This window comes from Galendromus occidentalis, unplaced genomic scaffold (genome assembly GCF_000255335.2).
Source record: "Galendromus occidentalis unplaced genomic scaffold, Mocc_1.1 scf7180000076870, whole genome shotgun sequence".
Lineage (NCBI taxonomy): Eukaryota > Metazoa > Arthropoda > Arachnida > Mesostigmata > Phytoseiidae > Galendromus > Galendromus occidentalis.
In genome coordinates, this window is record NW_003804859.1 from 988,826 (window position 1) to 1,015,166 (window position 26,341).

General features: G+C 50.8%; 4 protein-coding genes and 1 pseudogene across 4 annotated transcripts; 1 reads left to right on the forward strand and 4 right to left on the reverse strand.

The window, feature by feature from the left end:
- Positions 1-2,173: 2,173 nt before the first annotated feature.
- LOC100905565 (uncharacterized) lies at positions 2,174-6,700 on the reverse strand. Its single transcript, XM_003740291.2, has 12 exons — positions 6,616-6,700; positions 6,185-6,448; positions 5,738-5,910; positions 5,418-5,541; positions 5,181-5,269; positions 4,678-4,885; positions 4,262-4,564; positions 3,708-4,149; positions 3,428-3,585; positions 3,049-3,321; positions 2,703-2,913; positions 2,174-2,556 (listed from the first exon to the last, which is right to left on the reverse strand). Exons 1-12 carry the CDS (start codon positions 6,686-6,688, stop codon positions 2,301-2,303), a joined length of 2,574 nt encoding a protein of 857 aa, XP_003740339.1. The 5' UTR covers positions 6,689-6,700; the 3' UTR covers positions 2,174-2,300.
- An 863-nt stretch (positions 6,701-7,563) lies between these two features.
- LOC100905712 (flotillin-2-like) lies at positions 7,564-8,560 on the reverse strand (annotated as a pseudogene).
- Positions 8,561-11,992: 3,432 nt separating this feature from the next.
- Positions 11,993-13,822, forward strand: LOC108863761 (E3 ubiquitin-protein ligase makorin-1-like). Its single transcript, XM_018638303.1, has 2 exons — positions 11,993-12,093; positions 12,649-13,822. Exons 1-2 carry the CDS (start codon positions 11,993-11,995, stop codon positions 13,820-13,822), a joined length of 1,275 nt encoding a protein of 424 aa, XP_018493819.1.
- A 2,761-nt stretch (positions 13,823-16,583) lies between these two features.
- On the reverse strand, positions 16,584-19,445 carry LOC100900391 (usherin). The gene is made up of 8 exons (XM_003740255.2): positions 19,316-19,445; positions 18,882-19,184; positions 18,318-18,777; positions 18,063-18,220; positions 17,674-17,940; positions 17,346-17,544; positions 17,156-17,256; positions 16,584-16,889 (listed from the first exon to the last, which is right to left on the reverse strand). Exons 1-8 carry the CDS (start codon positions 19,362-19,364, stop codon positions 16,753-16,755), a joined length of 1,674 nt encoding a protein of 557 aa, XP_003740303.1. The 5' UTR covers positions 19,365-19,445; the 3' UTR covers positions 16,584-16,752.
- Positions 19,446-20,519: 1,074 nt separating this feature from the next.
- LOC100900533 (phosphatidylinositol phosphatase PTPRQ) lies at positions 20,520-26,052 on the reverse strand. The gene is made up of 16 exons (XM_003740256.2): positions 25,889-26,052; positions 25,425-25,697; positions 25,157-25,317; positions 24,900-25,038; positions 24,747-24,823; positions 24,403-24,625; positions 24,050-24,313; positions 23,631-23,930; positions 22,916-23,348; positions 22,537-22,694; positions 22,192-22,452; positions 21,842-22,049; positions 21,561-21,661; positions 21,198-21,473; positions 20,820-21,113; positions 20,520-20,695 (listed from the first exon to the last, which is right to left on the reverse strand). Exons 1-16 carry the CDS (start codon positions 25,950-25,952, stop codon positions 20,574-20,576), a joined length of 3,354 nt encoding a protein of 1,117 aa, XP_003740304.1. The 5' UTR covers positions 25,953-26,052; the 3' UTR covers positions 20,520-20,573.
- Positions 26,053-26,341: the final 289 nt, after the last annotated feature.

Sequence of the window (26,341 nt, forward strand, 5' to 3'; positions counted from 1 at the left end):
TCCTCCCACATCGAGCCAAACTCAAAAAAGAAGAGAGTCGAATAGACCTCACGCGGCCGGGGCTGTCAGTTCCAGGCGCTCGCTGAGCCCGAAATTCATTTATTTTGCTTCTTTTCTCGAAGAGACAAACCTGTGGCGGGCGCACGGTGACGATGATGAAAATACATAGGAAGAAAGAAATAGACTTGCTTCCGATCATGAGCAGGACGCAGCGGCGTGCCTCAAGCTGCGCGGGATTGCCACTCGCGAATACGAAACCCGATCAGGTCTCGAAAACTCATCGGCGACCATCACTGCAGACGAGTTTTGAAAACTCGCCATCATCGCTCCTGCGAATCTGCCAGTACTGAAAGATCCGAGACCGCTGCCAATGATGAGCATCGTCCCCGTTATTCGGAGCCAGCATTCGCGAACTCGATCGATATAATGATTCCAGTGACCAGCGTCGCTTATTCAGAATCACGACGAAGGGGCAGCTGCGCGTGTTTCCATCAATTGTCGAATAGAAGTTCCACCTATCCAGAAAACTCCGTACTCAGGTCTTCGCTCATGCTGAGCGAGTTTTCGGTCGGTTTGTCAAGCTAAGGGAACCTTGCTCAGGGTTCTCGGAGAACATCTCGGGGATAACTCCGTAGGATTCGATTGTCTGATCCAAACAGGAGCGTATTTCTCGCTCTCCAAACGTATTCCTCGCGAAGATAGATAAGTTGACCGAGTCCGCTACAACTCTTGTATGGACCGTGTCCGCTTTGTGTGGCGAACAATGCAAACATCGCATGCAATAGATTGCCGCGAGCTAGCGTGAGCGAACCTCGTATAACATTGCGGTTCCGCACCGTGAACATTCCTCCTGCGTAAAATACGCTGCGACGTGTGGCGTGAGCCTTGCTATTGCAAGTCAATCCAATATCACTTCCGTCTGCTTCTCGCGGCACAAAGCACTTGGCTGATGCACCCCCGCAACCTCTACCAACCTTCCTGCTGGCCTGCTCTCCCCTTAAGCGGGAATCGGGCCGTAATGAGAAGCGGCGCTGTATATGCGAGAGCGGGGTCACTCGCCAAAGGGGGAATCGAAAAGAGAGAAAAAGGGGTTGGAGAATGAGCGGAGAACGGAGTCGGCGAAGTCAGCTGTGCCTGACGATATGCTGTTTTGTTTTGTTCCATTTACATGCGCTGGGCGGTCGAAAGCTGCGCGGGTGGCGGAAGTCTGGTGCCGAGTAGTAAGTGCACACATCCATACATTCAGACACCTACTCGTTATGGCTTCACGGGCGCAAGAGAAGGGTTTATATCCGGGTACACTCATCCGATTTGATTCACTGATGTCGCGGTCAATTGATCGCCTCGCTCCGGATCAGTTACGAAATGCCGGGGAAGGGTGAAAGAAGGAATTATTGTCCGAGAATCGAGCAGGTGTCGAAACGATCTCGATGCCGGAGTGTTGAAGGCATCGTGGAGATCACACGCTACCGCTCTGTGTACTACACATAAAGCGAAACAAAGATAAATAACCTGCAAGCAATTATCACGCATTGTCTATCTCGTCGATTCCCCGATCGATGTGCTCCCATTGTGTATTCAAGGCGGTGATACCGAACCTATCACTATCCTTAGGTTCCATTAACTGCTGGTCTGTCTCTTGTTTTTATGCCAGCGCTGGTCCTAATCCGTGGAAAACTCTCCTCCAGCTCCCGCGGTGGATGAGGGAAGAAATTTCGTTCTCTCTGAATGGAACTGCCAAACGAGGAGTATCGCCGAGTCGCGAATCAAGTCAGTTTGATGCCCGACATCGCCAAAGTGCGGCCAGCAAATCGTTGTGAAGCCTGGCGGGAATGCCTTGTTGTGCAGGTCAAGAAGAAAACGTATCCCGGGTTGAAACGAAAATCGCGAAGATCGCTTCAAGATGCTCCTCGCGTGCATTACCAACTATTCGGCTCCAGACGCGACCAATAGATATCAAATCGTTTTGAAGCCCCAGAGCTTAGATGTATTTTTCCCTCGTTTCGGGACCTGGTTATTCCGAATTAGCACAGAAGTTTCATTTTCCCGTTGAAGTATTGTACTACGCGGGATCACTCTGTGTTTTTTTTTCCGATTTTTCACAGAACGCGGCTTCGTGCTCGGAGCGAATCCTTAGCCGCATCCGCCGCCCTAATGAGAAGACAATTATTGCATCGAAAAACGAAGGCGAGTTTGTCAACTGGAATGCGCCCGATTCTATATTGCCAACAAGCAGACACGAGGTATGTTCATGGACCGAAATCGGGTTTTCCTCGCATAGGTGTATCGACCCAAATATCTCAGCGGTCCAAGCCGTCATCTAAGAGAGAAAAGGACAATATCGGGCCTTTCCTTCTCGAGCTCCTCTTTTTACGCACGTGAAACCCTATCACAGCGACCCCGACTGCAGCGATCAGAGTGAGGAAAGCTGCGGGTATGATCCAACCGGCTGCTTCCACTCCGCCTCTGGTGTGTAAACTCTTTAGAGAGATCTCACCCATCACTATCTCGTGCGTGTCCAAATCTAGGTTGTAAGCTGCGATCGTCACATCGTACCTGGGGAATGGATAGTTTTAGGACTCATATGGACAGCTCGGGCTTGATTCGGGAATACCTTGTGTCTCGGGAATCGGTGAGCTTTCGACGTTATTTCGAGGTGCTGGGCATTTTCAAATGAAATTGGGGATATTGAGGAAACGCACGCGGTGCTATCATCGGTGGCAGTGATCAAGTATTCAGAGTCCGCAGGATTCAAGGAGTAGTTCCGTTGCGTCGAAGCTTGAAGGCTTGGCTGATATATTCTGACGATGTATCCGTCCAGAGGACCATTCTTGACTGATGGTTCGTCCCAAGTGAGCGCAAGTGAATTGTTCTCATTCACCACAACCGAGAAATTGCTAACAGCGAGCGGACCTAGGGAGAATGGAAAGATCATACCTCGCTCAAAACAGTGGTCGGCCTAGTCGCCATGGGACCTTTTCGCTTGAGGGATCTCGCAGTCATCGATTAGGGTACAGCTGGTAATTATGATGTCTTGGGTCGACTCACTCTCTACGTTGGTCATGTCACTGGACGATATGGGCTCTCCGCAAAGGGGCTCCTCGGCAGAATCCAAGAAGCAGGCGCTGACGTTGTATTCGACTCGCTCGTAAGGGGCGAGCTTGTTGATTTCGTGTTCATTCGATGCCACAACTCCGAATTCTTTGTCATTCGCTGACCACCGGAATTTGTAGAAAATCGGAGAGAGAATTGACGATGGTACGGCTCGGAGTTTGATGGAGTGTCCCTTGCGCTTTATCGTCTCGAGTCGCGCAGGTGGCGCTGTGAATGGAAAAACGTTTCTTTCAGGTAGGTCCCGAGGAGCCTGAGATCGGATTCCGGGGGATTCGTCCACAATTATCCGGGGCATTTGCCCGTCTGAACTCACGCAAGAATTCGATCTCACGCAGGTTTTCGTTCACGACTTCGCTGAGGAACTCCTGCCTAGTCAAGGTGTCAACAGAGACGGCACTTAGAGTCACTTTGTAGCTACTCCCCGCAAGATGAGGTAAGCTGATCAAAGCTCTCAAGTCTGAAGAATTAGCCCTGAGGATGAGTCAACGTGACATGAGTCAAGGACTATATTCAGCCTCAATCGCGGAAAATCACTCATATGAAAGGCGCTCCCAGCTTCGGCGAACGGCAGGAACCCCTCGGAAGGAACTCACGAATTCACGAGAAGGGGATTGGATGCGTCCCAGATTTTGATGTGGTAGTGGTCTACCGGACCTCGCGTTTTCTGTGGAGGCTTCCATTCGAGACTCAACCACCTGAGTTCCTGTTTGATGGCGATGAAATCCACTGAATCAGGACGACCGACGGTGCTCCTGCTCTTGAAGGTTTGCGACAACCTCATGATCGACTGGCCCAAAGGCTGATCATAGATTGTTTTGACAGTAACGTTGAAGTCCACGTCGTAGTCCAAAATGAATTCCTGATGCTCCTCTCCCAGCCATTTCGGTATTGTGGTGCAATTGGTATCGCATATAATGACTTCGAAACGCTCCAGGCATTCGCGTTCGGGAAGATCCCATCCGAAATCGTAAACAGCTCTGTCTTCGATTCCCTCCGAAAGGACCGAAGCTTTCACTATGGTCGCGGCCGGCCAATCTGTCGATCGTAATCTCTCTGTTTAGAGCATTCATCATTGCTTAGGAATTGCGGTCCGAATTTCGTGTCGGACGTTGAGGGACGATTTTGTAAGAAGGGGCAAGGCGCTCACCTTCAGTCCGAGTCTCGAACTGCATGGAAGAGCCCTCAGCGTCTATCCAGTTCTCGAGAATCGCTGTCACTGTCGTGGTGTAATTTGTAGACTTGTCGAGACCTCTCAGGATCGCTTGGGTGGTATTGACGATCACGGATTCTTTAATTTTATTTGGGGCCAGGTATTCAACGTTGAACTTCAAATCCGAGACCTGGATCCCCGAGTCCGACGGGAGAACTGCGCTCCATCCAAGCAGTACTTCATTCGCGCTCAGATGAGCGACTTGAAGATTGGCTGGCGGGAGCAGCTTCCCAATCGTATCTGAGGGCAAGAAAGAGGAAGCTCAGACATCTCGGACCTTGATGAGCTTTTAGAGAAACATCTGAAGTGAGCCTCGATTAAACGAAAAGTGAAATTCGTTCGGGATATCTCACCGAAGTTGATGCTCGCGCTTCGCACGAAGCTATCGTGCTCATGAGGTCGGTACACGGCCGCTACTTCCACCGTATAAGATGACCTGATGTCCAATTGGTCGAGATAGAACTTATTCCAATGAGTTCTCGCGTTCCCAATCGGTTTCTGGTCGTCGGTCTTCCTCCAGGTGACATCGAAATATTTGAAATCGGGATCGATGTCTTCGAGCTGAACAATAGGAATGCGATCTCCGTGAGAGTTGTCGGGCATAAAATGTCTCGAGTTTCGATTTTTGGCAAGTCCGATTCTCGGGTGACGACCGCGACGCTGCATCGGTAGCTGCTACTCTCGCAAAATGAGCCGCATGACTTCAGCTCCGGCAACGCATGGGTCTCCAGCCCTATACCGTCTCAAACGATTATGAGCAAGGTGCGTAAATGCGGTAAGTTCTATTTCACGTCGTGAATCGCGGTGGAACGACTCGAATTGGGACGACTTGGCCCGGAAAACATTTTACACTCGCCTGCCACTTCATCTCTACATCCACTTTGCCGCTCGCGTTGAGGCTGTTCATGAGTACGAGAGCAGTCAATTTCGAGGGACTAGCATAGGCTGGAATAATAAGACACCGGCAACGTCATTGTACTTTCGCTGAAAAGACACTGGGCGAGATCTTCACGGCGTCGCATCACAGCACATTCTTCTTGCGCCGGAGCGTCTGCGTGGACAGCGAGGCGACGTCGAGAGCTTGGGCCCCTACCTTTCGCAGTCACAACGAGCTGGTCTCCGACATAACGTTCGCTTCCGTCTTCGATTTGGGGTGCTATTGAGATCCGGTAAAGATTGCCAGGAACGAGCCTCTTCCGGAGTTTCGTACGCCAGACCTGAAAGAAGCTCCCCTGAGGTTCGAGACACTCTTCGACGGCAGCCTTTCCGGAGATCGGGTCCGAGACAAGCCTTCGGTCCTTTCGGACCCGACCGAGTGCCGGTTTTCAATCTTGCCTATCCCGGAAAGGGTCGAAGGTTATCTCTCTTGCCCCGCAGACCGACATGCTCCGTGAAGTCATGGAGGGGCCTCACCTCATGTTTGACATCTGATCTCTTCCGATCAACGACCAAACTTTCTTCCTTCGACGAATCGCTTATGTTCACCACGTACGACGTGACAGTCTTCGGCATGAAAGCCTCCTCGACAATCAGCTGCAACGCTTCTCCATCAGGAATGGCAGTGAATTTTTTCACTCTGTGTGGTTCTGAATTGCGGAAACATATTTTCTGCATCATTGCCATAGCATTAAGGCGTGAGAAGTCTCAGTGAAAACACGGAGAAAAACGTGGATTTGATCGTTGTTGTGAAACCTAGTTGCGGATGCTCAAAAGTTCCGCGCTTCAGTTCAGTGTTCGAGAGGCGCGAGGCGTACAACAGGGAAAGCGCACCCACGATTCTCCATTCAGGAGGGAATGGGCGGGCCGAGCTAGAGGAATTCTGCCCCAGCTCGAGATTCCCGAGAAATCGAAATTGCTTACCTCCCTGGCCAGTGTATTCTGTTCGAGACAGCCAAGTCGGAGGACATGGTTCACTGGCCCGCAACGAAACTGAGTAGTACGTCCAGAACTGGAGGTCGTGGACTTCATATCTCAAATCCTTAGTTATCAGCGGTGTCTTCGACCCTTCAAAGAGCAGTGAGTATTCCGTCGAATTCGTGGCGCAGGAGCCCTCGTCCCATGAGAAAGTGATGGAAACAAAACCGTTCCCGGTTGGAGTGACTTTCGCTTCTAGCTCGTTCGGTCCTATAAGATGGATGCTCGCATTGGTACAGCAAGTTGTCCGTGAAGATCATCATAAATCATAAAGCATAGGCGCAACCGAGAGTCGAGGGCTCTCGATCGGAGCTCCGATGGGAAAATCACAAGTTGTCACGGTGCAACCCCTTTAACTTGTCTGAGCGTGGCACAACCTTCGGTCCCTTCGGCGAACGAGAGCGCTACACAGAAAAGCGTCACTGCAAGGAAGAACTCCGGCGCAGCCATGTTCAAAAAATTGTGGATTCGTACGAGGCGTCCGCTACGGCAGAGCCCATCGATTCGATCGCCATTTCGAAAGTGGAGGCTTAAGAAGGATCATTGCAGGGCTGGCTCGACGCGAGATCATCAACGGGACTCAATATTTCCGTATCAAAATGTTAAACTCGATATTTTCCCATCATTCCACAGGCCCCGCAAGGCCGAGACCCGGGGGCCCTACTGTTCTGGGGAACACCGTCGCTCGCTCTGGCTCATTCGTAGTTCTGGCGGATGAGTCAACGAGTCAGCTAATCTACGCGAAAAACCTCTCCATTCTGATTCTCTTTCGGGAGTGACCGTCTCATGCCTCTCAACGTTTGGGACAGATTGAGAAACCGACAATGGAGGCCGCGAGGCCGTCCTCGCTCCCGCATCATCAGGAAGGTATTATTAGAGCCTATCGGCACTCTCGATTGAAACCAAATAGAAAAACCCCCGACAAGAGAGCGAAGGCGAAAATTGGAACGCAGGTTGTTCGCTGATTATATCGTAATCGGCTCTGAGTATCCGAGGCGTCGGCGTCATCGAGGTAGAGCCTAAGCAGATGCTCAGTCACATTGAGTCATCGGGGTGGAGACGAGGAAAGAAAGAGACATAGTCGAAATTTTTCCGTCCTGGAATCCTTTCTTCGATCGTTTTTCACGAGCTCTGTAAATCTCGAGGAGCTCTCATACTCCGCAATTGACAAAGTTATCCATCCTCGCCCCACCTCTTATGGATAATGAGCATTCCCCATCAACATTTAGCCGAGGGCGATCACGAGATTCATCCCGACGAGAGGACGCCGAGGAGAATATCGGTACGCGCCACGCGATGCATATTCTGATTGCGCGGATGGATGATTATAGCGAAACAGTAGTTCGTTGCGACGCAGGAATGAGCTCGGACGGTGGGGGTACTTGGGAGCATAATTTCCCGATCCCTTGAGCCATGCCGTCTTCCCCGCCCAACATGAGGATCTCGTCAGTCTTCTTCGACGGAGGAGCAACCTACCCGGAGGACATCGGTGAGATCAAGATACGCCCGAACTCAAGCATAGAAGACAGGTAACCCTGTAGCGATTATCCAAAATCGGGTGATGACTCACTTCAGCTGCATGTTTCGGGAGACTCTCAAGAACCATTGACAGAACCGCCGTACCATACCGTAGGTACGCTGTGACTTTTAGTCGCATCCTTTCTGCGTCTGCCCCACCGACAGCCTCGATTGCGTGAGCTCCCGCTGCACCAATCATTCTTATTCTCTCGACATCGGCGCGAGCGTCCTCGAGAACTCGGGTGCTGCGGAGGAATTGGACGGACAAAATTCACCCGCTCACCCTGGGCGATCATCTCGAGGCGATAGGCTTCAGCTTCGGCTGGCAATCTTATCGTAGCGGTCAGTTTTTTCTCTTTGCGAGTTATCTCTTCCTCCTCGACGGCAATGTCTTTCCTCCGCTCTACGACATCAATTTATCCTTCTTCCTTCCGTATCATGTGGTGAAGCTTCGCAGCTTGCAAACGATAAGCGACTTGAGCCTCTGATGCCTCTGAGAGTCCGGAACCTCTCGTCTCCAAACTGAGGGCTTGTTCCCTCACTCATTTCCCGCCGACATGACGGCTCTGCACGTCGGACTTCGCTGCGACTTATGAACGGGATCCGGTCGATAGCAGCTGAGAGACAACTGTTCATACCTCAAGCGCAAGCGTTCTTATTCAGCAGTTCGTGGTCTGGACTGCTCCCCGCGAACAAGTTTGCAGAGCCTAAAATTATCGAGAATAAACTCCAGCCCTCCTGCCGGGACGAGCCCGTACATGCATTTTTGTTGTTCTTCTTGTATTCAGGCGGAGCATTCCTCATCATGGAGGACTTTAAGGTAGCGACGGATCAGAAGAGCTGGGTTTGGAAACATTTCTTGAAGATTTCCAAAAGCGGAAAATGCATGAAATGCTTCAGGGTAGGCTCCGCATAAATAGCATGAACATATGGAGATCAGCAGCGAATCCGCAGAGAACTTTACATAAGTTGTACACATGTATGCTTATTTTTTCTGGATCCGGTTTGGTGCGGATCCGGGATCTGCGGATCTCAAATTTCACGGATCTTTGGAAGGCCTACTGGTCAGACGAGCGGAAATTTTGACCTACTGACGAACTGGTCCCTGAGACCAGAGTGACCCGTCCCATATCGGACTTCCGAACGCGTATACTTGTTTCGGAGGTCTTCATTTTGGGAGTCTTTGGAGATTCATGAAGTTCCATCGCTCCGCAACTTCCTCATCGATGGCCGCCCTTAAATATTTTACCTGACAAGAACGCAACCGTTCTAGGGAACGTGCTTTCCGACGGAGGAGGGAGGCAACTGTTGACCACCAATGTCAAGAATGCGTGATAGAACGAACATCCAGAGCTGTGCTCATTGGGTCTCTGCGTACTGTTCGCAAGGATCGAATTCGCGGGAAGCAATGGTTGAGCTCAGGTTTGTAGCTCACGAGAGGATTGCGAAATAGAGAGCGAATTTGTGATCACATGATCAGCCCCCACGTTGCAAATCATCGGATGCACTTCGGAAGAAGTTCTCATTCATGCGGATATGTCTTTTTGAGGCATGAAAAATATGATACTGTGGAGCGCGCGAATTTTTCATTCACTCTTTCCTCATGAACTCCGAGTCCAGGAGCGTAGGTTTCTGTTCGAGATCGGATGAACCAGACCTAATCATCCGACAAGTGAAGCTTTCCCGGTTCTCGTATTCCTCCGAGATGCATCGCGGGGACTCTCGAAGCCGAGCTCGATCTGCTCCTGCGGCCGGGCGGTGACTGAAATGATTAACAGATGGCGCTCCTATCGTTCCCTGCTGAGCTTCCTCATTGGTTGTAACATAAGTAGCTGCGGAACAGCTCCATGATTTCCATGAAGTCGTCTGGAATCTAAGGATTCTCCGCGTGAGAAAGCGTGTCATCAATGCTTCGCTCTTCTGAAGCGCTACGCTGTCTCGATAGGGTCGAACTTCGCTCCGAAGAAGTTCCTGTTCAACCACGAATTCGCTGAACTTCGGGTCATCGACGATATATTCCCCCTTGCCAAAACCGAAGGGTGCTTTTTCCATTTTGACGTAGAACTACGTCATTATGGACGCTGTCCAAAAAAATGTGACGGATCCAGTTACGGATGCACGAATGGTTTCGGATTGAGGGTTTCGAAATCGCGGTAGGCTTCTCAGGCGACATCTGGTACGGTAAAACTGTCAGAGAGGCTATTGAACTCCCCGCGACTCCGTGTCCAGAAAACCACCTCTGGAACCTTCGAATCACCTCAGTTATTTAGAATCATTGGACATTGAAACTAAACGTGGTGCGTTATGATGCATTGTGGTACTCAAGGGTGCCGCCGGAGTGCCGGAGCAAACGATCGTGCCACTGAGCTGTCAATCGTGGTACGAAAGCGGCGAAATATCAGGTATTGTATTGGGGTATCAGCACATCGTCTCCCACGCAACTCCGGAGGCGAGTCGAATGATCAGCGCACCCGACACATCTACATTTGCATACGCGCCGCCGCCTGGTCACCTCACGACCGAACTGAATCATTTAGATAATGGGAACTATATAGACAGGATCCGGCTCCAGAACCGTCTCGGGTGCTCAAAGCCGGAAAACTGAATCTCAGCCACGCCGGATCCGGACGTGGAAAATGATCCGATACAGCCAACGGCTTGCAATATTCGACTTCCCTTTTCGCCGTCGGCTTATACTTTCATCCCTTATTCCCTCATCAGTGAGGACCGAGGAACTTTGGAGGTTTTGAGCAAGGAGCTATATTCCTCATTCGCTGAATGAGGGCTCGAGACTCTCATCCGAATTTGACACTTACTGCGATAAAATTCATACATCAAATTACGGCTCCGCTCGACTACTCTATCGTTTGGATCGGGACTTCATAAAGATAGAGACATATCGTTGAGGACCCGGGATTCTCATGCAGGATTCTCATGCGGGACCGAACTTCATTGGCTTCATGAGAGTGCGTCCGAACTCCATCCTCCGTGTCGAGACTTGAGATAACAGGAGCATATCGTTGAGGATCCAGGATTTTCATCTGGAATCGAACCTCATCGGCTTCGGAAGAGTGCGGCCAGACTTTATCTTCTGGATCGGGACCTCATCGGTTGAAACTTATCTTTGAGGACCCCAAATCAGAATCCAAAATCGGAATTCATCGCGAAACTATACTTTCAAGCCACACTTCAACTATCTATATCTCGATTTCATAATCATAGACTGAAACAATAAATCTTCCCTCGATTCGCTTCATAGACTTCATCGCGATCTCACGATAAGTCCCCTCGAGTACGTTGACGTAGTTCTACGCAACCCACAGGTTTGGCTTCAAGCTAAACCTGCACTGAATTTTTTTTGCAATGTCTCTGGTGGAAGGCTCAAGAATTGGGTCTGAACAGATTTAACGAAGACGTTGACGTCAAGCGTTTTTCGCGATCAGTCAAAGCCTCGGCTCTCGTGCCATTGGTATCCTTTCACGACGCGTGGCTCGACATTAATGCAGACTCACCCGGTTCGTCGCACCCGGCCTAGGAAGCTTTTGAATTGCTCAAGGACTATATCGTCAGGACTTGGCCAGAGAACGAGACCCTGACTCCCCGTTCGATTTGGAATCATTAGAGAATTTTGGGACGCGAACGAAAAATCATCTTGAGCAGCCGCGGCCAACCCGGGAAAGGAGGTAAACCTCCCAAGCCGCCTTCGTAGGAGCTGGTGGACCCCATGTTCCCCATATTGCTCCTGTCCATTCGCTCCATGTGTAAAGTTCTCATCAATCAGATCAAGGCAGTCGGAGCTCCTCCTGATGCGCAGGAATGCAATGGATTCGCGAACAGATACCGAGCTGTAGGGATACGAGTACAATCAGCAGCCGGGCCTCATCAGCATTTGAGACTCCCTGTGTATGAACATGCTGTGCTTTCGAGATCTCGCCGCGGAATGTGCTGGGTGGAGTCACTGACCGAATGCGTATTTGACCAACAGCCCTTCTTCCCGTCGTGAAGGCTCACTTTGATCGCGTCTCTTCCGAAATCTCGCCGTGGACTGTGGACCCCCGGAAATTTCGCTGTGGACCCCCGAGGTCCATGCACCCCCGTTTAGCCACCGCTGATCTAGAGGGCTGGCACCGGGCAATGAACGCCCTCATTCGGAAAAGTCATATCAATCTATTCGAGCTGATAAAACGGCTACAGCATCAAGAACCGAAATTCAAAATCATCATGTTGCAATAACCTATGGGCCAGGAGCCAGAGCAACAAAATAAGAAATACAGGGAGCTCAATGAAAGGCTGATGGAAGTGAAAGAATACGAAAGTGATGAAATAAGTTTACTAGAGTATGTTAACTTCGTGGGGTGCAACTTGACAAGAAGTCTTGAGGACAAACTTCCTAATTGTACGAGGAATAGATGTAAATTATAGGTGTATAATCGTGACATGATTTCTGATCCTTCATTGGCTGCTCCTATTCATCCAAATATTTCTGGCATCTGGGATTCCGGAATCTATAATTCGGGCGAGTTGAAATCCGTCAAGTGAGATTCGGCCAAGGGCACCAAACTCTCGAGAATGTTCTGAAGAACGAGCTGCTATGATGATACGATTCCAGTGAGGAAGCTCATTAACGAATTCCATGAGGAATTCTTCGAGAGGGGAATTTCTGCGGGTCTTCGGAGTCGTAAATTTGAGCCCGGAGATTGCTGATCGAAGTTCTGCAGGAATGCATACGGTCTGGTTCAGGAATGCATCACTTGATGCTCCCACGGAATCCTCAGCCTCCGAATACGAGATACAGCATGCGGGCGGGCCGGGTTAATTATTTCAAGCGAGGATTAGGGTCGAAGAGCTCGGGGGTTGGGGAGGGTGAAAGTGAAAGTTCATTGGAGCCGCAGATTCCAGAGAGTGGGTGCGACCCCGGACTACAGAACTCTCGCAATCAGCGCTATAAAAGCAGCGCCTTCCGACCAAACCCTCATATCGGAGCTCCTCGTCTCGGAAGATCCTGCGAAGTTCTGCCCAAAGTATTGCAAGGCGGTTCCTGACCAAGACATCAGTATCTTTCTCTCCGTCATTCCTTGGAATCAGAAGAAAATGGCAAGTTTCAGTCCCCGAAGTGTCTTGTGCAGGTTCATCCGTTCGAACGAGTGCCGTTATGGAGCCAGCTGCCGATTCTCCCACGATGGGACGTCGGAAACAGTGGCGGTCTGTCGCTATTTCCAGAGAGGCGACTGCCGATACGGTGAGCGCTGTCGCTACCGACACGTCTCCGAGGATTCGTCATGTCCCCCGTCGTCGAGCGCTCAATCGATTGAGACCCCGGTGGAGTCGCCTCTCGAAGCTTCGGCATTGTGCGAGTTCCACGTGATTTCGGGGGTTTGCCGGAACCGGGACTGCAAAGCGACCCACGGAGACATTTGTGATCTCTGCTGCAAATACGTCCTGCACTCGAACGATCCTGACCTCAAGAAGCGACATCTGACGGAGTGCCGGCGGACCCAGGAGGAGCGAGGAGAGTCTGCCGCAGCGATAGAGCCGTCATCGGAACTACAGTGCGGGATCTGTTTGGACGTCGTCACCGCGAAGGAAGCGGAATCTTCCAGGATATTCGGCATCCTCGAGGAGTGTCCGCACGTCTTCTGCCTGGACTGTATCAAGGAGTGGAGACGTTCGGTCTCAGTTTCTGTGACAGCGGCCCGAGGATGCCCAGAATGCCGAACGGAGTCCCATCTCGTGATCCCTTCGGCCTACTTCGTCGGGAAGGGCGAGAGAAAGGCCACTCTCGTCGAAGGCTACAAGACGGCGTTGTCCAAAAGGATCTGCAAATTCTTCGATCAAGGGAGAGGAGCTTGCCCCTTCGCGAGCAGATGTCTGTCCAGGCACGTCTTGCCGAACGGCGAGCTCGAGCCGAAGGATGCCGTCCCAGTTCACGGTCCCGAGAACGAAGAGCCTTGGCTACGTGTCCCGTTAGCGGATGGCTCAACGATGATTGTCATAGGTTTCGAGGTGTTTATCATACCTGCACCGGGCCAGTCCGAAGATAGCGCCCGTGAATACAATCCCTTGTAAGATGGATGACTCTGACGTCCAGATGGATGAGTATCCGAAATAGAACAGAATTTATTACCACTACCTGGAGTTTTGGGTGGACGAGTCCTTCACGGATCTTGTTTTTACCGCATGCTCTGTGATTGGATGAAACCTTCAGAGTTCAGAATAAAACTTGGGCTCCTTCGAAGAATTCCCCTAATCTCTCGACCACCCTCCTGTACTCGTCTTCCGATCCTATTGCTCTTCGTTCATCGAGGCGTTCTCGAGTCTGCTACACACTTTTAAAAACATTGGAGTACCTACCGTCTTCATGAACATGAATTTTCGTATTATCACGAGAGGTGGATTTGCCTCTACGACGAATGCCAGAAGGGTAAATCCAGAAGGGATCCGGGAGTGCTTATATTAACTCGAATAAATAAGTTCCAAGATCCGTGTGTATCTACATGCATATACGAGACCTTGGATTTAATCCATGGCGTCTCTGATGAGAAAGCTCCCGCCACCAGAGACCTATCGAGCTCCGAGGAGGGCATCAGACCAGAACGTAGGTTCAGGTATCATTCATCGTAGAGCTCCCGCATTGTTGCGAGATCTGAGTTTGATGGAACTTCGAGTATCGCGCGGTCCAGGGGATCATCATGACTCATGACTTTTGTGTACAGCCGTCTTTCCCAGCTCTCGGTGCGCAATCCAGACCTGCCGTGTCGTTCATGGGGGCCTGATTTTTCGGTCTTCGCATACCTGGAATTCCGGGAGCAGACTTCCACGCCGAGAGCGTTTGCTATGGGTGGAACGCGCCACCGGCACGGTTTCCCTGTGGTCCCAGAACCACCTGCTTCAAGCTGAACTTGCCGATCGCGCTGGAAACAGGGATCGAACCACGCGGGCGCTCCCTCGAGCAAAAGCCTCCCTCCATGCACAAGGATTCCACGTTTCCGGGAGAAGTGTCACACGCGTTCACCTTCTCGAATTCCTATCCGTCGCACCAGTTCCTCTTCAGCAGCGGAGCACATTACGCAAATCTAGGGAAAAATTATATACTCCCGACCGCTGCAGCTCGTGCTAAGCGATTCTTCTGACCCGCTTTGGTTTCACGGAATGACGACGTTTGATAGCCCCTCTGAGGCTCCGAGGTACAAGCTCTTCCGGATGTCGTGCGACGGGACTTGAGGCATCTTATGAGGTTGCTCTGAGCCATCTTCCGATGAACGTGCATTCGCATTTGAGATGAGACTTCTGATCAATACCGAGTACCGATTTGTGGCTCTGGAGATCCCGACATCGAATCGAATATGGGATTAGCCGCTGGTCGGTTTATAAATAATTAATCGCAGATGACTCTAGATGAGACAAGCGGTGACTGGCACCTGATAAGATGCGGCGAGACCATTCACTGACAATACGAATCGACATGGCTTCTACGGAGTTCATTGTATGATATTTGCGGTCATGTGCGGGCTCGCTTCTGCGAGCTAGGATGAGCCTTTTTTCTTCATGCTCTACTTTCTGTCTCGGGGATTCCGAGGGGAAGGTCAAAATAATTAATCGTCGTCAGGTTGGTTCGACAGTTCGACAGTATGTGGTCAGGCGGAGATCCCCCGCAAATCCCCCGCCAAGTCCATCGCAATCGATGATCGACGTCGGCGACAGCATAGGAGACTTGTCCGACCGCAAAGCTCTGTGGAAAGCTGGATTCTGGACCCTCGCTCGACTCAAGATATTTCTGAGCACGCCTGATTCGGGTGTTACGGAGATTGGCTCACCCTTCGGCGCCAACTTTTCGTTCAGAGACCAAGGATATTGGACACAGTACATGGTCAAGTTGAATATTTCGTTTAAAACGATAAAGGGCAGTTATCGTCACCGGGCCTGGGAGCGAGTACCGTTCAAGGGAAATCGCCTTGAATTAGCATCAGCCGACGGAAAAATTGAGAGCGTCCGCACAACGTCGATTCTGTATGATCCATATTCCTCGTTACAAGATTAGCGTCATTCCCGAGACAGCTTTCGGTGACAAGACTTATTCCGGGAAGCGGATGGTCTCGGCGTTCGCCACAAAAACCATCAGATGCCTCGCGGATACTTATTGTCTGGTCCTTCTGTGATGATCAAGATAAAGGGGATATCCACAGGAGTCAGCCGAGAAGAGTTCCCTAATTTTCCTTTGTGAATATTGGATCGAGGTTGGGAAACTCGTCCCTGCAAGTGATTAATGCGTTCCGGGCAAGGAAGTCCGGCGATTCTTCCTGCAGATCGGAGTATCGCATAGAGTTTCGCCTGAAAGCCGATGCAGTGACCTTCTTCAACTATCTGGAAACCCGTAGCGAGATCTCTGCGGGATATCTTCGCAACTATTGGTTTGATCCGACTCCCCTAAAGGAAGGGAATTTCCACATCTGTCGAGCTACATTGTCGAGGTCTCCAGGAGATCAATCGGTCCCCCGGTCGTCTTGAACTCTCTTACATACATCGTCGCACCCCACGGAAAGATATTCACTGCGCCGGATCTCCGCGTGTTCGCCTTAAGTATAATTCCCTCCGCCTCCCGGTCTGTATGTCGTCGAAAGCTCTGGGGGGATTCTCGAGTCCACCGAGAGAGGCCGCCACGGGTTTCGCTGGAGAGCGAAGCGGAGTCGGCACCACGAAGTTCTCTTCAGGGCTATGAACAGGAATTCATCACCATGTACGTTCATTGTTCGGATCAGAGCGTTTCAAGATTGGATCCGCATCTCCTTAGATGTCAGGTTCGCGAAATTAGATGACAGACCAAGGTATCAACGTTCATCAACTTCAAAGTCTGGACAGCCTCCTTCGATGGAGATTCGAAGGGCGGTCCTAGGTGGACGGACCGATCCTGCCTCCTCTGGGAGTTGGCCGATCTCTGAGCGAGTTTTTATTGTTAGGACGATAATAAAGTCACATCTGGAACCATCATGTGAGTGTTGTCACTGAATCTGTCCGTGGGTGTTTCCGGAAACTTTTCGACGTCGCAGACGCAGCAGGTACCATCCGGTCCCGCCCATTCCTGCCAAAGCGAGGATCGCCGTCAAAATTATGGCCCAGGTTGGGAATGTAGTTTCGTCTGGAAGGGAGAAATTTGAATCGAACGAATTCCATCGTCCATCGTGCAATCGCTGATGACTGTCGGGCTGTTGGATAGTGGTGCTATCGCCTCAGGAAAAACGAGGTGACTTCCGATTGGCCGACGAAAGGATAAATCCACAGGCAAACGTCTCGCCCAATCATAGGCCGCAGTAAGTCAGGATTCACAAGCCCGCTAGAGATCGGTTCGTATCCGATCTGGCTGGGATGTGAGGTCGCAAACCAGCGCCATACGTGGAAACTTACCGACGCAATTCGGAGGCGAGAACATCACGGAGCTGATCAGACCGTTGAGTTTTTGTTCCGTGTCGAGATCCTTGTTGAATCCCGTGATGAGAATCTCGTAGCTTTAATGAAAATATCGAAAGAATTACGCTCCATCAACTCGTCACGACGATCCCGAGAGGAAAATTCATCGAGTATAGAAAGGTAGTACTTCGAGCAGTCAAGGGCTCCGGCGAGCGAATAGTTCAGAGCTGGCGGGATATCGAACGCAATGTCCTTTCCGTTCCCTTTATCCGAAATCTGAACAGAGAAACCGTCGATCGGGCCGGAAGGTACTTCTGGTGTCTCCCAAGTGAACCACGGTTTGCCGTCGACGTAGCTTACGCCCAGGTCGCGCACCTTCGAAGGCGCTGTAAACGGTACGCTGATGAAGCATCACGATTCTAATTTGAGGCTCCTGCGATTCAGAGTTCGACCATGCCATCTTTGAGCCCGATTCCATCTCGATGCATCGAAGCAGGAGAGAAAATTCCACTAACAGGCGACATTCGTCAGGAATCCCGCGATCTCATCTCGTCCGCAGAATAAATGATCCCCAACGAGACGAACACACGTTGCTACCTGGAAAGTGACGTTCGTGAAAGCAGTGAAGCCGTGGATGGTGACAGCTTTCCTGTTCGAGATAACCTCATGTCCAAAGGAGTCGTGTATCCTGAAGGACAGATATTCCTGATCGAAATCCCTCTCGATCTCGAAATGTAGGGAGGTCGCGGTGCGCTGACCGAGCTTCAAGGACCGCGGCGGCTCTGCGGGAGTAAATAAGAGGAAGGCCCTATGAGACCTCGCCTTTGTCTTCGACTCCGACCGATTGACCCATTCGTTTCGTGGGAAAAATCCCGAAAAGAGTTGAATAAGACAACTGACTCACCGGGTCGCTGGACATGCCACTGAGTGTGTATGAAATCTCCCTTCCGGTAGTCGTCATCACCCTTATTGACTACTTGAACCTTGAACGTGTATACGTCGGATATGGGGGCAATATGGGGGATCTTGAAGCCATATTCATTAACACGGGCGGCCGGGACACTGCAAGGACAACCAAGAGGATCAGAGTTTCCCCATTGAGCGAGCTGTCCATCGACCGTCGGAAATGATTTAGGAGGTAGCAAAGACGGGAACGCACTTCACAGTTTGGGTAGCGTTCGAGTCCGAAACAATCTGAAGATTGAAGGACTGGATGATTCCATTCGCTTCTTCCGGAGGGTCCCATGCCACTGCCAGATCCAAAGTATCCGGAGCTTGTGAGACGGAGAGGTTCGTAGCGGGTCCGGGCTTGCCGGTTACCGTCTCGAAGCTTTGAGTTTGTGCTTCTATTGTCCGGTTCCTCCCCAGCTCAAGATCGTATACAGCCAATACCGTCATGGAATAATGGGTGAAGTAGGCCAGGGTAAGGTTCCGCTCGAGACTTTTGTCACCTTGAATATACGCGCATTCTCTTGCACAGTAGGATACATCAAACCTCGTCACGTTCTGGCTGAGATCGTTCGAAGGATCGATATCCCAGGAGATTGTGTAGATGACCCTAGACGCTACGTCTAGGCGTTCCGTGGCTGAGTGCCTGACCTGGATCGGTGGTGGCCAATCTGGAATACACACATATCAGCTTTCCCGTTCACGCCTGTTCCCGAGGAGGGGGTTAGGGGAGCAGAGACACATGACTGATGTTCACGCTAAGCGTCGACCATGCCTGAGCTCAGCGTTCTGAATGTGCTGCTCAGTGGTGAGCTCTCATTCCCGGGATCTTTCATGGATGAGGCGGTAATCTCCACGTTGTATTCCGTGCCGTTCTGTAGATTCCCCAATTCGAGCTCGAGAGCTCCTTCCGCGGAGCTTGAAATCTCAGTTCCATTCTCCGGACATAACTTGATCTCGAACCTGACGTCTCGAAGTTCCACTCCCGGACTCGACCAGCCCCAGCCAAGCACGACCGATACTGGTGAGAGGTGAGCGACTTGCAAATCCGATGGTTCTTTGATCCCTTGCAGAGTATCTATAAGGAATGCTCCTCACGTATTCGAAAATCGGAGCCCAAGCATCGCAGACCCTGGATATTCTCCACCGCCATCATCGATTTGCGTTTGGCATCACGAACACTTCGATTTCACGTATCCGGCGACTCACAACTTGGAATGGCAAATGCTGCAAGCAGTAAGACACTTGCAAGGCTCATTTTCCTTATGGCCTCCGACGTTCGATGGGCGCCGAGTGTTTCACGCTATTCTGGTTTTTCTAATGCAATCTGACTGACGCTGCAAGGCTGAGCGGTTATGGAAGCGTAAGGCACACGATGGATTACTTGCTGGTTTTGAACTAAGCCCTCTGATGATGATCGAATCACTAGCGCACTGCGGACTCTCAGGAACAGGGTCTGTTTGGGTACAATATGGATACGATATGCTTCAACCCGTTAGAACGGAACTAGTTCGCAACTAGTTCGAAAATAGGCGGGAGATCGTCGAGTCTGCATTTTTTCGGTGAACGTCCCGGTTGGGCGTTACGATTGCTCGAAGAAGCCCATATCATCTTATCCTGCCTGAATATATATGTATATACGATTATTATGCTCAAAATCCTCCGGAAGCCACTCAAAGCTCCCGAGCCTCCTTGTCTACTCCTTCCATCAATGCCTGAAATCGTTAGTAATCAGCGGCTATTTCAGTTTGATTGAAGGCGATGGGAATGTGGATCAAGAACTCGAGTTTCGTTTCGAGCCGCCCGAGCTATTCTGTCATGGAGATTAGCCTCGTGGGTATTTTTCCCCGGGGGACTTTAGCTGCGTGACACTACACTTTGATTCCTGTGGCCCGAGTTCCATCTTCCTCGGAAGTCATTATTCCGGCTTGAACGCTCTAGAAGTGAATCACGATGGGATCACGAAATCGCCATGGATTTCGAGCCGGGAGAAGATTGAAATAAAACTCAGTGATCTCCAAAATCGTTCGATCTCAAGATTGATTCACCGACAGGTTCAATTGCAAGCTCCGATCGGTAGACAGAACCGTGATACGTTTCATGCTTGATGTAGATCTTCGGGACGACGCTCTTTGGTATCGATTCCGTGGAAGTAGCTCATCGAATTTCCCGGAAGCTGCAAATGTCTCTCAATGCATAGGAGGCAACTATCCCATGTATATGGACTTTGGAGTTATTCTGTCGCTTCGTCGTATACGTGTATCCGTGTGGCTCATGGAATTCGGAGGGGAGGGGGACCATGACTTAGCCCGGGGAAGGGTTATTTCCGCTGTGTCGACCGGCTGCTCTTGCGTGGACTTGGCATTGCATAAAACTGTGGATTTATAGGGACGATAATAATGCCTAGATCGTCTTATTTTTCTTCTCGATATTTATTGATGGAATAAATTATCTGGGTCTGAGCAGATCAGCCCATGTCTTCGTTTCGGAGCGTTCTGCGTCTGTACAGTAAAATTCCAACACCAACTCCAACCGCGATCAGAACAAGAACCAAGGCCACAATCCACCACACCGCACTTCCGGAACCGACTGAAAAAAGAACACCCCATTAGCTCGAACTGAAATCCTGTGTCTGGAACAGAGCCATCCTATTGACCAGACAGCGATTCGGAATAGGAGATTCCCCTGGAATCGCTGGATCCGAGGAACTCACCAGTTTCGAAGCTGGCTGAGGCGGGTTTCGAGTCGTACTCCTCATGGGTATCCTCATCGATGTTGTACGCGAGTACGTGGACAGTGTAGGCGCTGGCTGAAGTCAAGTTTGAGAACTTATGCTTGACTTGTTTCTCCTCGACCGTAATCCACGTCAGATTGCCGGCTCCGGACTGCGATATGGCGACCTTGTAACCGTCAATCGGTCCATTCGGAGTGTTCGGTGCTTTCCACGAGACTGAAAATTCGGATTGAGTCACGTCCGAGACAGTGACTGAAAGAGGTTCCGAAGGTGCTGTAAGGGAACATATTCCGGTCAGCTCGCTCTGATCGCGTAATGAATACACGGTATTATTAAAAACCCCTTCGAAGTACTGACTGTCGACACGAGTGGCCACTTCGAACGCTCCGGGCAATCCGCAGCTATCGACTTTGTCCGAAGTACAACCCCGGGTGAGAACTGTGGTGTTCGTATACGGTTTTAGGCCCTCAAGAACGAAGCTTGTCTTATTCGTGATCTCTTGATATTTCAGAGCGGGTACTTCAATGTGGTAGTAAGCGACTTTGAATCCCGGGTAGTCCGGCTTCTCCCACTGCAAGAACGCCGATGTTGAGGTCTTGTTGAGCTCCTGAACGTTTTCCGGTTTCGGGGGATCTGGAATACGCAAAACCCTCAGATGCGTCCTGGCTGCAGCTTTGACATTCGAGACAGTATCTTCGATGGCGATACCAAAGTACTCACGTCTCCCAGCTGTCTTGACAAGAATGCTCGACAGCTCTCCGGATACTCGCACTTTCGGGTCGTCCAAGTCGTAGTTGAAGGCGCTCACGGAGAAATTGTATCTGCGACAAGCAATTCTCTTATCGAGGTGGAACTCTGTCGGGTCTTGATTACCTGATTGCGGGGCTCGGACAGAGGCCGCCTCGGTGGATCTCGACTTTTGCCCATGGACCCCGATGCGCGATGCGCGTCGCTGACCAGATACTCGAGAGGGGGATTCATCGGAATGGGAACAGACTCACTTTTCGAATTCGAGGTCCGACTCGTAAGTGAAGGACAGCTGCTGGAACGGCAGAACCTTCTCGAAGTTGACCGATTTATTGGTCAAGTCCCTGAGAGTGAACACGTAGCCGTCCAGAGGTCCATTAGCAGTCGTGGGGGGAGCCCACTTGAAGACTGGATTGGTCAGATTCGCATAGTCGGAGGTCAGGTCGTTTACGGCCGAAGGACCTGTGAGCCGTTAAGTGAGTGAGGGAGCAAGAAGCGCGAAAGATTTCCGGAATGCTCAAGTTATAGATTCGGGAACGTATCGATTGAGTGGATTCGAGTCGGAGCTCATGTCAGTTCGACTTCAAGCGCGAATTTCGCTTACCAGCAACGTTGGTGACACTTGTGAGGGCGACAGACTCCGAGCAGAATGTCGGAAGAAAACAGGCCGCAAACGCGATTGTTTCGGGTGTGTAGGATCTGAGATTCTTCACCTCGACTCGCTTCGAGGTACTCCTGAAAGTATCTCCTTGAGCATTCGCCGCGATGTAGTACAGACCGGTGGTGTCTTCGGTATCATTCGATGGAGTCATCTCGAGAAGCAGCGAGCTGCTCAATCGTTTGATAACCTCAGCACTCGGAGCACCTGGGGCAAAGGCGAGACTGTGAAATCCTGTTCGAAAGTGACGTTCCGGGAGCATAAGTTTCCTTCCCTCGATCCTCTACCCACCGATGCCTTTGAAGAGTAGCGCGGAGCTCTTCGCTGGTCCCGGTAGAGGCTGGCCTTTCAAGTTGATGTTGACCGCTCGGACGCTGACGGTGAAGTTTGCATCGCCGTGAACCGAGGGCAGCCTAACGGTGATTCCTCTCGTCCCAACGAGTCCGGTTCTGGAATAGGTAGAATGGAAGTTCGACTCTAATTTATGGGATACTACCACGGATGGATCGGGACGAGGGAATAAGTTAAAGCGGAAGGGTATTGATGGGATATTTGGCGGAAATTCTTGAATTGAAATTATCCCCTGATATCTTGTGCTCCCCTACGCAAGTCCGCGTGGGTCGGAGCTGGCATGGGATCTTGTTCCTCCAGTGGGAGAATCTCGACTCACATGCTCGAGACGATGTTGTCCTCCGAATCCTTGGTCTCGACTTCGTAGTAATCGAGTTTCCCGTTTTTTACTTTGGGCACAGTCCAAGAAACCTTGAAGGTATTCGTACGGACATGTTGTTCCGCGGTGACGCTTTCCGGGGGTCCTGGAGCTGCTGAATCTGTGTAGAACAACTCGCTCTCTGCGCTTCCGTCGAATTTCGATCCATTGTATGAAACGGTGGTCTGGATGGTGATGTTGTATAAGCTGTACGGTCCGAGTTTCGTCAGCTCGATGCGTTCTTCCTCGGTAGATGCGATAACATTGTTCGGAGCATCAGTGATCTGGTAGGTCCTAGAGAGTTTCACCGGCAGATTAGCGGGCGGAGACCATGTTAGGACAGCAGTGGTGGTGCTCACGTTTTGAACCTGGATGTTGGTGACCGCTGACGGGGCTGGAAAGGAGAGGCTATTTCGGAGGAACCCTGCTGCGTCGAAAATACGGTCTTCGATAGCTTTCAAGAACTTTCTAGTAGAACTTAGCCATTGGTGTAAGAATTCACTCATCTCCCGGAAGTTATAATCACTCCGGATGATCCCCCCCTCTTCGATGTTCCCGGGTTACTTCACGCGCACCCCGATATTTTACGGTGCATCACCCGAAATTCGAGCCCGATAGATTAGAGCAGCACCGAATCGACCAGTTTTCCGGAGGCATCCTAGTTTTGTTCACTCACAAGTTCCCGGAGTCGTCAGGTTGGTTTTCTCGCCGCTCCTGACCTGGGTCTGGTTCAGATCCAATTCGTATATGGCGTCTACTCTGAGGTCGTAGTCTGCGAAATATTCAAGCGGAATGACCTCATGAGCGTCTTCGGTTTCATTTTGCGTACAAACACCGGTGTCTCGTTTGCAGGAGATGATCCGGTAGAAGGTTGCATTTCTCGGCGCGGCGTCTGAATTCCATTTCAAGTCGTAGGACGCTGTGTCTGAACCCTCGCTCAACAGATCGGCGATGACGTTGACGGGAGCGGCGTAGTCTGGGGACGGAGAAGGAAATTTCGAATCGAATCCTATCTCGCCAGAAGTATCTCGGAAGAGAATACCGAGTCGCTGTGAATGAAGCTGGGTGCTCAGAGCTCCGAGGACCGAACTGTACCTTTGTCCAACGTGGTGAAGTTGAACGAAGAGCTCGTGTTGGCGGGGAGAACGCTCAACAACACTTCGTACGTTGTGTTAGGCTCGAGACCCCGAAGAATGGTTTTCCTCTCGCTAGAGTTGACTGTCTTGGAGTCATTTTCTGAGCTGCTGTACTCGATCACGAAGAGTAGTGCAGGCGATAGAACCTTCACAGAAGTATCCCATTGAGCGTAGAGCGTATTCGCGTCAAGACCGACGGAGGCGAACTTGATCGGCACAGGGACTGGGAATCAAATGTTTTCATCTAAAGCAGCTTCCTTACATACAGAAAGATGCTCTGATCCGATCACGACGCTCTGCGTCCCCCAGTACCTGTGTGCGGTGTCTCGAATCGGAAAACTCCAGGCGTCCTGCACATCAAATGATGACTGATATTGAAGACCGGCGTGATGTGTACTGTCAGGTTTTTGGAAAACGGCAAGTCTGTGAAAGTGACCTCGGGTTCCGTGACGTCGATAGACTCTACGAAGGCGGCGTCCGATTCGCAGGTCACGGTCACGTTGTAGAATGCCAGATCGTAAGAGGCTTCACTAAGCTGTAGATGAAGAAGTTCGATGAGCCTCTCTGACGGAGGTAGCCGGGGGTAAATATTTCTGAACCTGAATTCCTACAGATCCAGACGTATGCATCTACGATCGAGAGGGAACTCCGCGCACCTTCCATGTGAGCTTGACTAGTCGCTGCTCCCCGTGCCAAGGGAAAGTGGCTTCGAAGCCGCTAGGAATCGGGAGCTCTGCGGATCAGTGAGAAAAAATCCTTAGAAATGCTGTTCCGCTTCCTACGGAGCCCGGAGAGGGGACTTTACCCACCAACGTCTGCAGTGACGAACTCTGCCTCGTACGCTCGACCGCGGTAAGTTTCGCCCTGGAAGGCGATCGCTGGCACTATGCTCAGATCGTATCGAGTACTGGGAAGCAGTTCATGCAAGTCCATGGTGAAAGTCGTAGCCTAGGGGAAATTCGAACGTGATGACGGACCGACTCGAAAACGGCTTCTGGAAGGGGCTCCCACGCGATAGACTCGCTATGATCGATGATGATCGAGGCGTCGGGCGGGATAAATTCACCTTATGCTGGTTCCTGACGTGAACCATCGTCTTACAGCTCTCGCTCCAGCACAATGTGATATTGTACATATCGACGATTTTCGGCATGAAGGCCTCTTCGATCGTAATGTTGGCATCGACGGCGGAGGACACGGTTTCCACATTTTTCACTGGATGGGGATCTGGACGGAACGGGGAGTCATTCCTTGTTTATAGGTCTCGTAAGACTGACGCAAGAGGAACATTACGCTTTGGAATTCAATCAGAACGATCCCCATAGCAGACTTACTCCCAGGTCCAATGCTTTTCTCGATTTGCAATCTATTCTCGCCAAAAATACACCAAGAAGTCTCGAGAATAATCGTGTAATTGGTCCAGAATTCCTTTTTCTCGATCGTGAATTGAGACTCTCTCGTGGACGTTTCTTCGATACGAGGTCCATTGGGCGTCTGGGTGTACAAGTGGAATTTCGCAGTCGGACAATCTCCGGCTTTCCATTGCACGTTGAAGTTGACGAAATCGCCTTCGCTGTCATCAACTTCGGCCACCAAATTGGAAGGACCTATGACGCGAGGAGTTCATTCGCTCATGAGATTCAGAAAGTAGATCGCATCGGAGATTCTCGCTTCACTCATGGATATGTTACGTCGACAAAATCAGCCAAGATCCCCGAGAGAGTTTCATCTCCTCGCTGTGGTCAGCCCAATCAGATAGTGTTGTATACCCGAAATTGTTTGCGAGGTCGGGACTTACCCCAAGATGCTGAAACCGCTCCACAGAAGAGGGCGAGCAGCGCGATGCATTTCGTGAGCGCCATCTCCGCCGCGAATGAAGGAAGTCGGCTACGCGATCACTGCTTTACGCTGCCTTTATCACTGAACGCCCCGTGGATAAGCACAAATCTACCCGATGTGTGGCGATGAATCCATGCTGGAAGTTACGCTTGCCTCAACTCAGAGGGAAGGAGAAGGAATGAGTTCTGAACTCGCCGAAAACAGGAGAAATCGAATAAAATAGGCGGGGAATCATCTCGAACGGAGGCAGATTCAAAAACACGATTCGAACTCTAGCACACGGAGAGAATTTCCTGATTTGCTCCGATTAATCAATTGTAGGATCGGAATTAAGTTAAGCAATGTCGTATCGATCTAAAATAGGCGTTCTGCGACTAATGCCGTGCTGTAGAACAGCAGAGCGTCACGTCTA

Coding starts and splice junctions, on each gene's coding strand:
- LOC100905565 (XM_003740291.2), bottom strand. CDS start 6,688: ATGGCTGCGCCGGAGTTCTTCCTTGCAGTGACGCTTTTCTGTGTAGCG. Junction 4,565..4,677: donor AAGCGCGAGCATCAACTTCG/GTGAGATATCCC, acceptor TCTTGCCCTCAG/ATACGATTGGGAAGCTGCTC. Junction 3,322..3,427: donor GCGTGAGATCGAATTCTTGC/GTGAGTTCAGAC, acceptor TTCCATTCACAG/CGCCACCTGCGCGACTCGAG.
- LOC108863761 (XM_018638303.1), top strand. CDS start 11,993: ATGGGCCAGGAGCCAGAGCAACAAAATAAGAAATACAGGGAGCTCAAT. Junction 12,094..12,648: donor GATGAAATAAGTTTACTAGA/GTATGTTAACTT, acceptor TTGGAGCCGCAG/ATTCCAGAGAGTGGGTGCGA.
- LOC100900391 (XM_003740255.2), bottom strand. CDS start 19,364: ATGAGCCTTGCAAGTGTCTTACTGCTTGCAGCATTTGCCATTCCAAGT. Junction 18,778..18,881: donor ATTCAGAACGCTGAGCTCAG/GCATGGTCGACG, acceptor TGTGTATTCCAG/ATTGGCCACCACCGATCCAG. Junction 17,941..18,062: donor GTGGCATGTCCAGCGACCCG/GTGAGTCAGTTG, acceptor TTACTCCCGCAG/AGCCGCCGCGGTCCTTGAAG.
- LOC100900533 (XM_003740256.2), bottom strand. CDS start 25,952: ATGGCGCTCACGAAATGCATCGCGCTGCTCGCCCTCTTCTGTGGAGCG. Junction 24,824..24,899: donor GTTCGTCACTGCAGACGTTG/GTGGGTAAAGTC, acceptor ACTGATCCGCAG/AGCTCCCGATTCCTAGCGGC. Junction 21,662..21,841: donor TCGGACCTCGAATTCGAAAA/GTGAGTCTGTTC, acceptor TGCTTGTCGCAG/ATACAATTTCTCCGTGAGCG.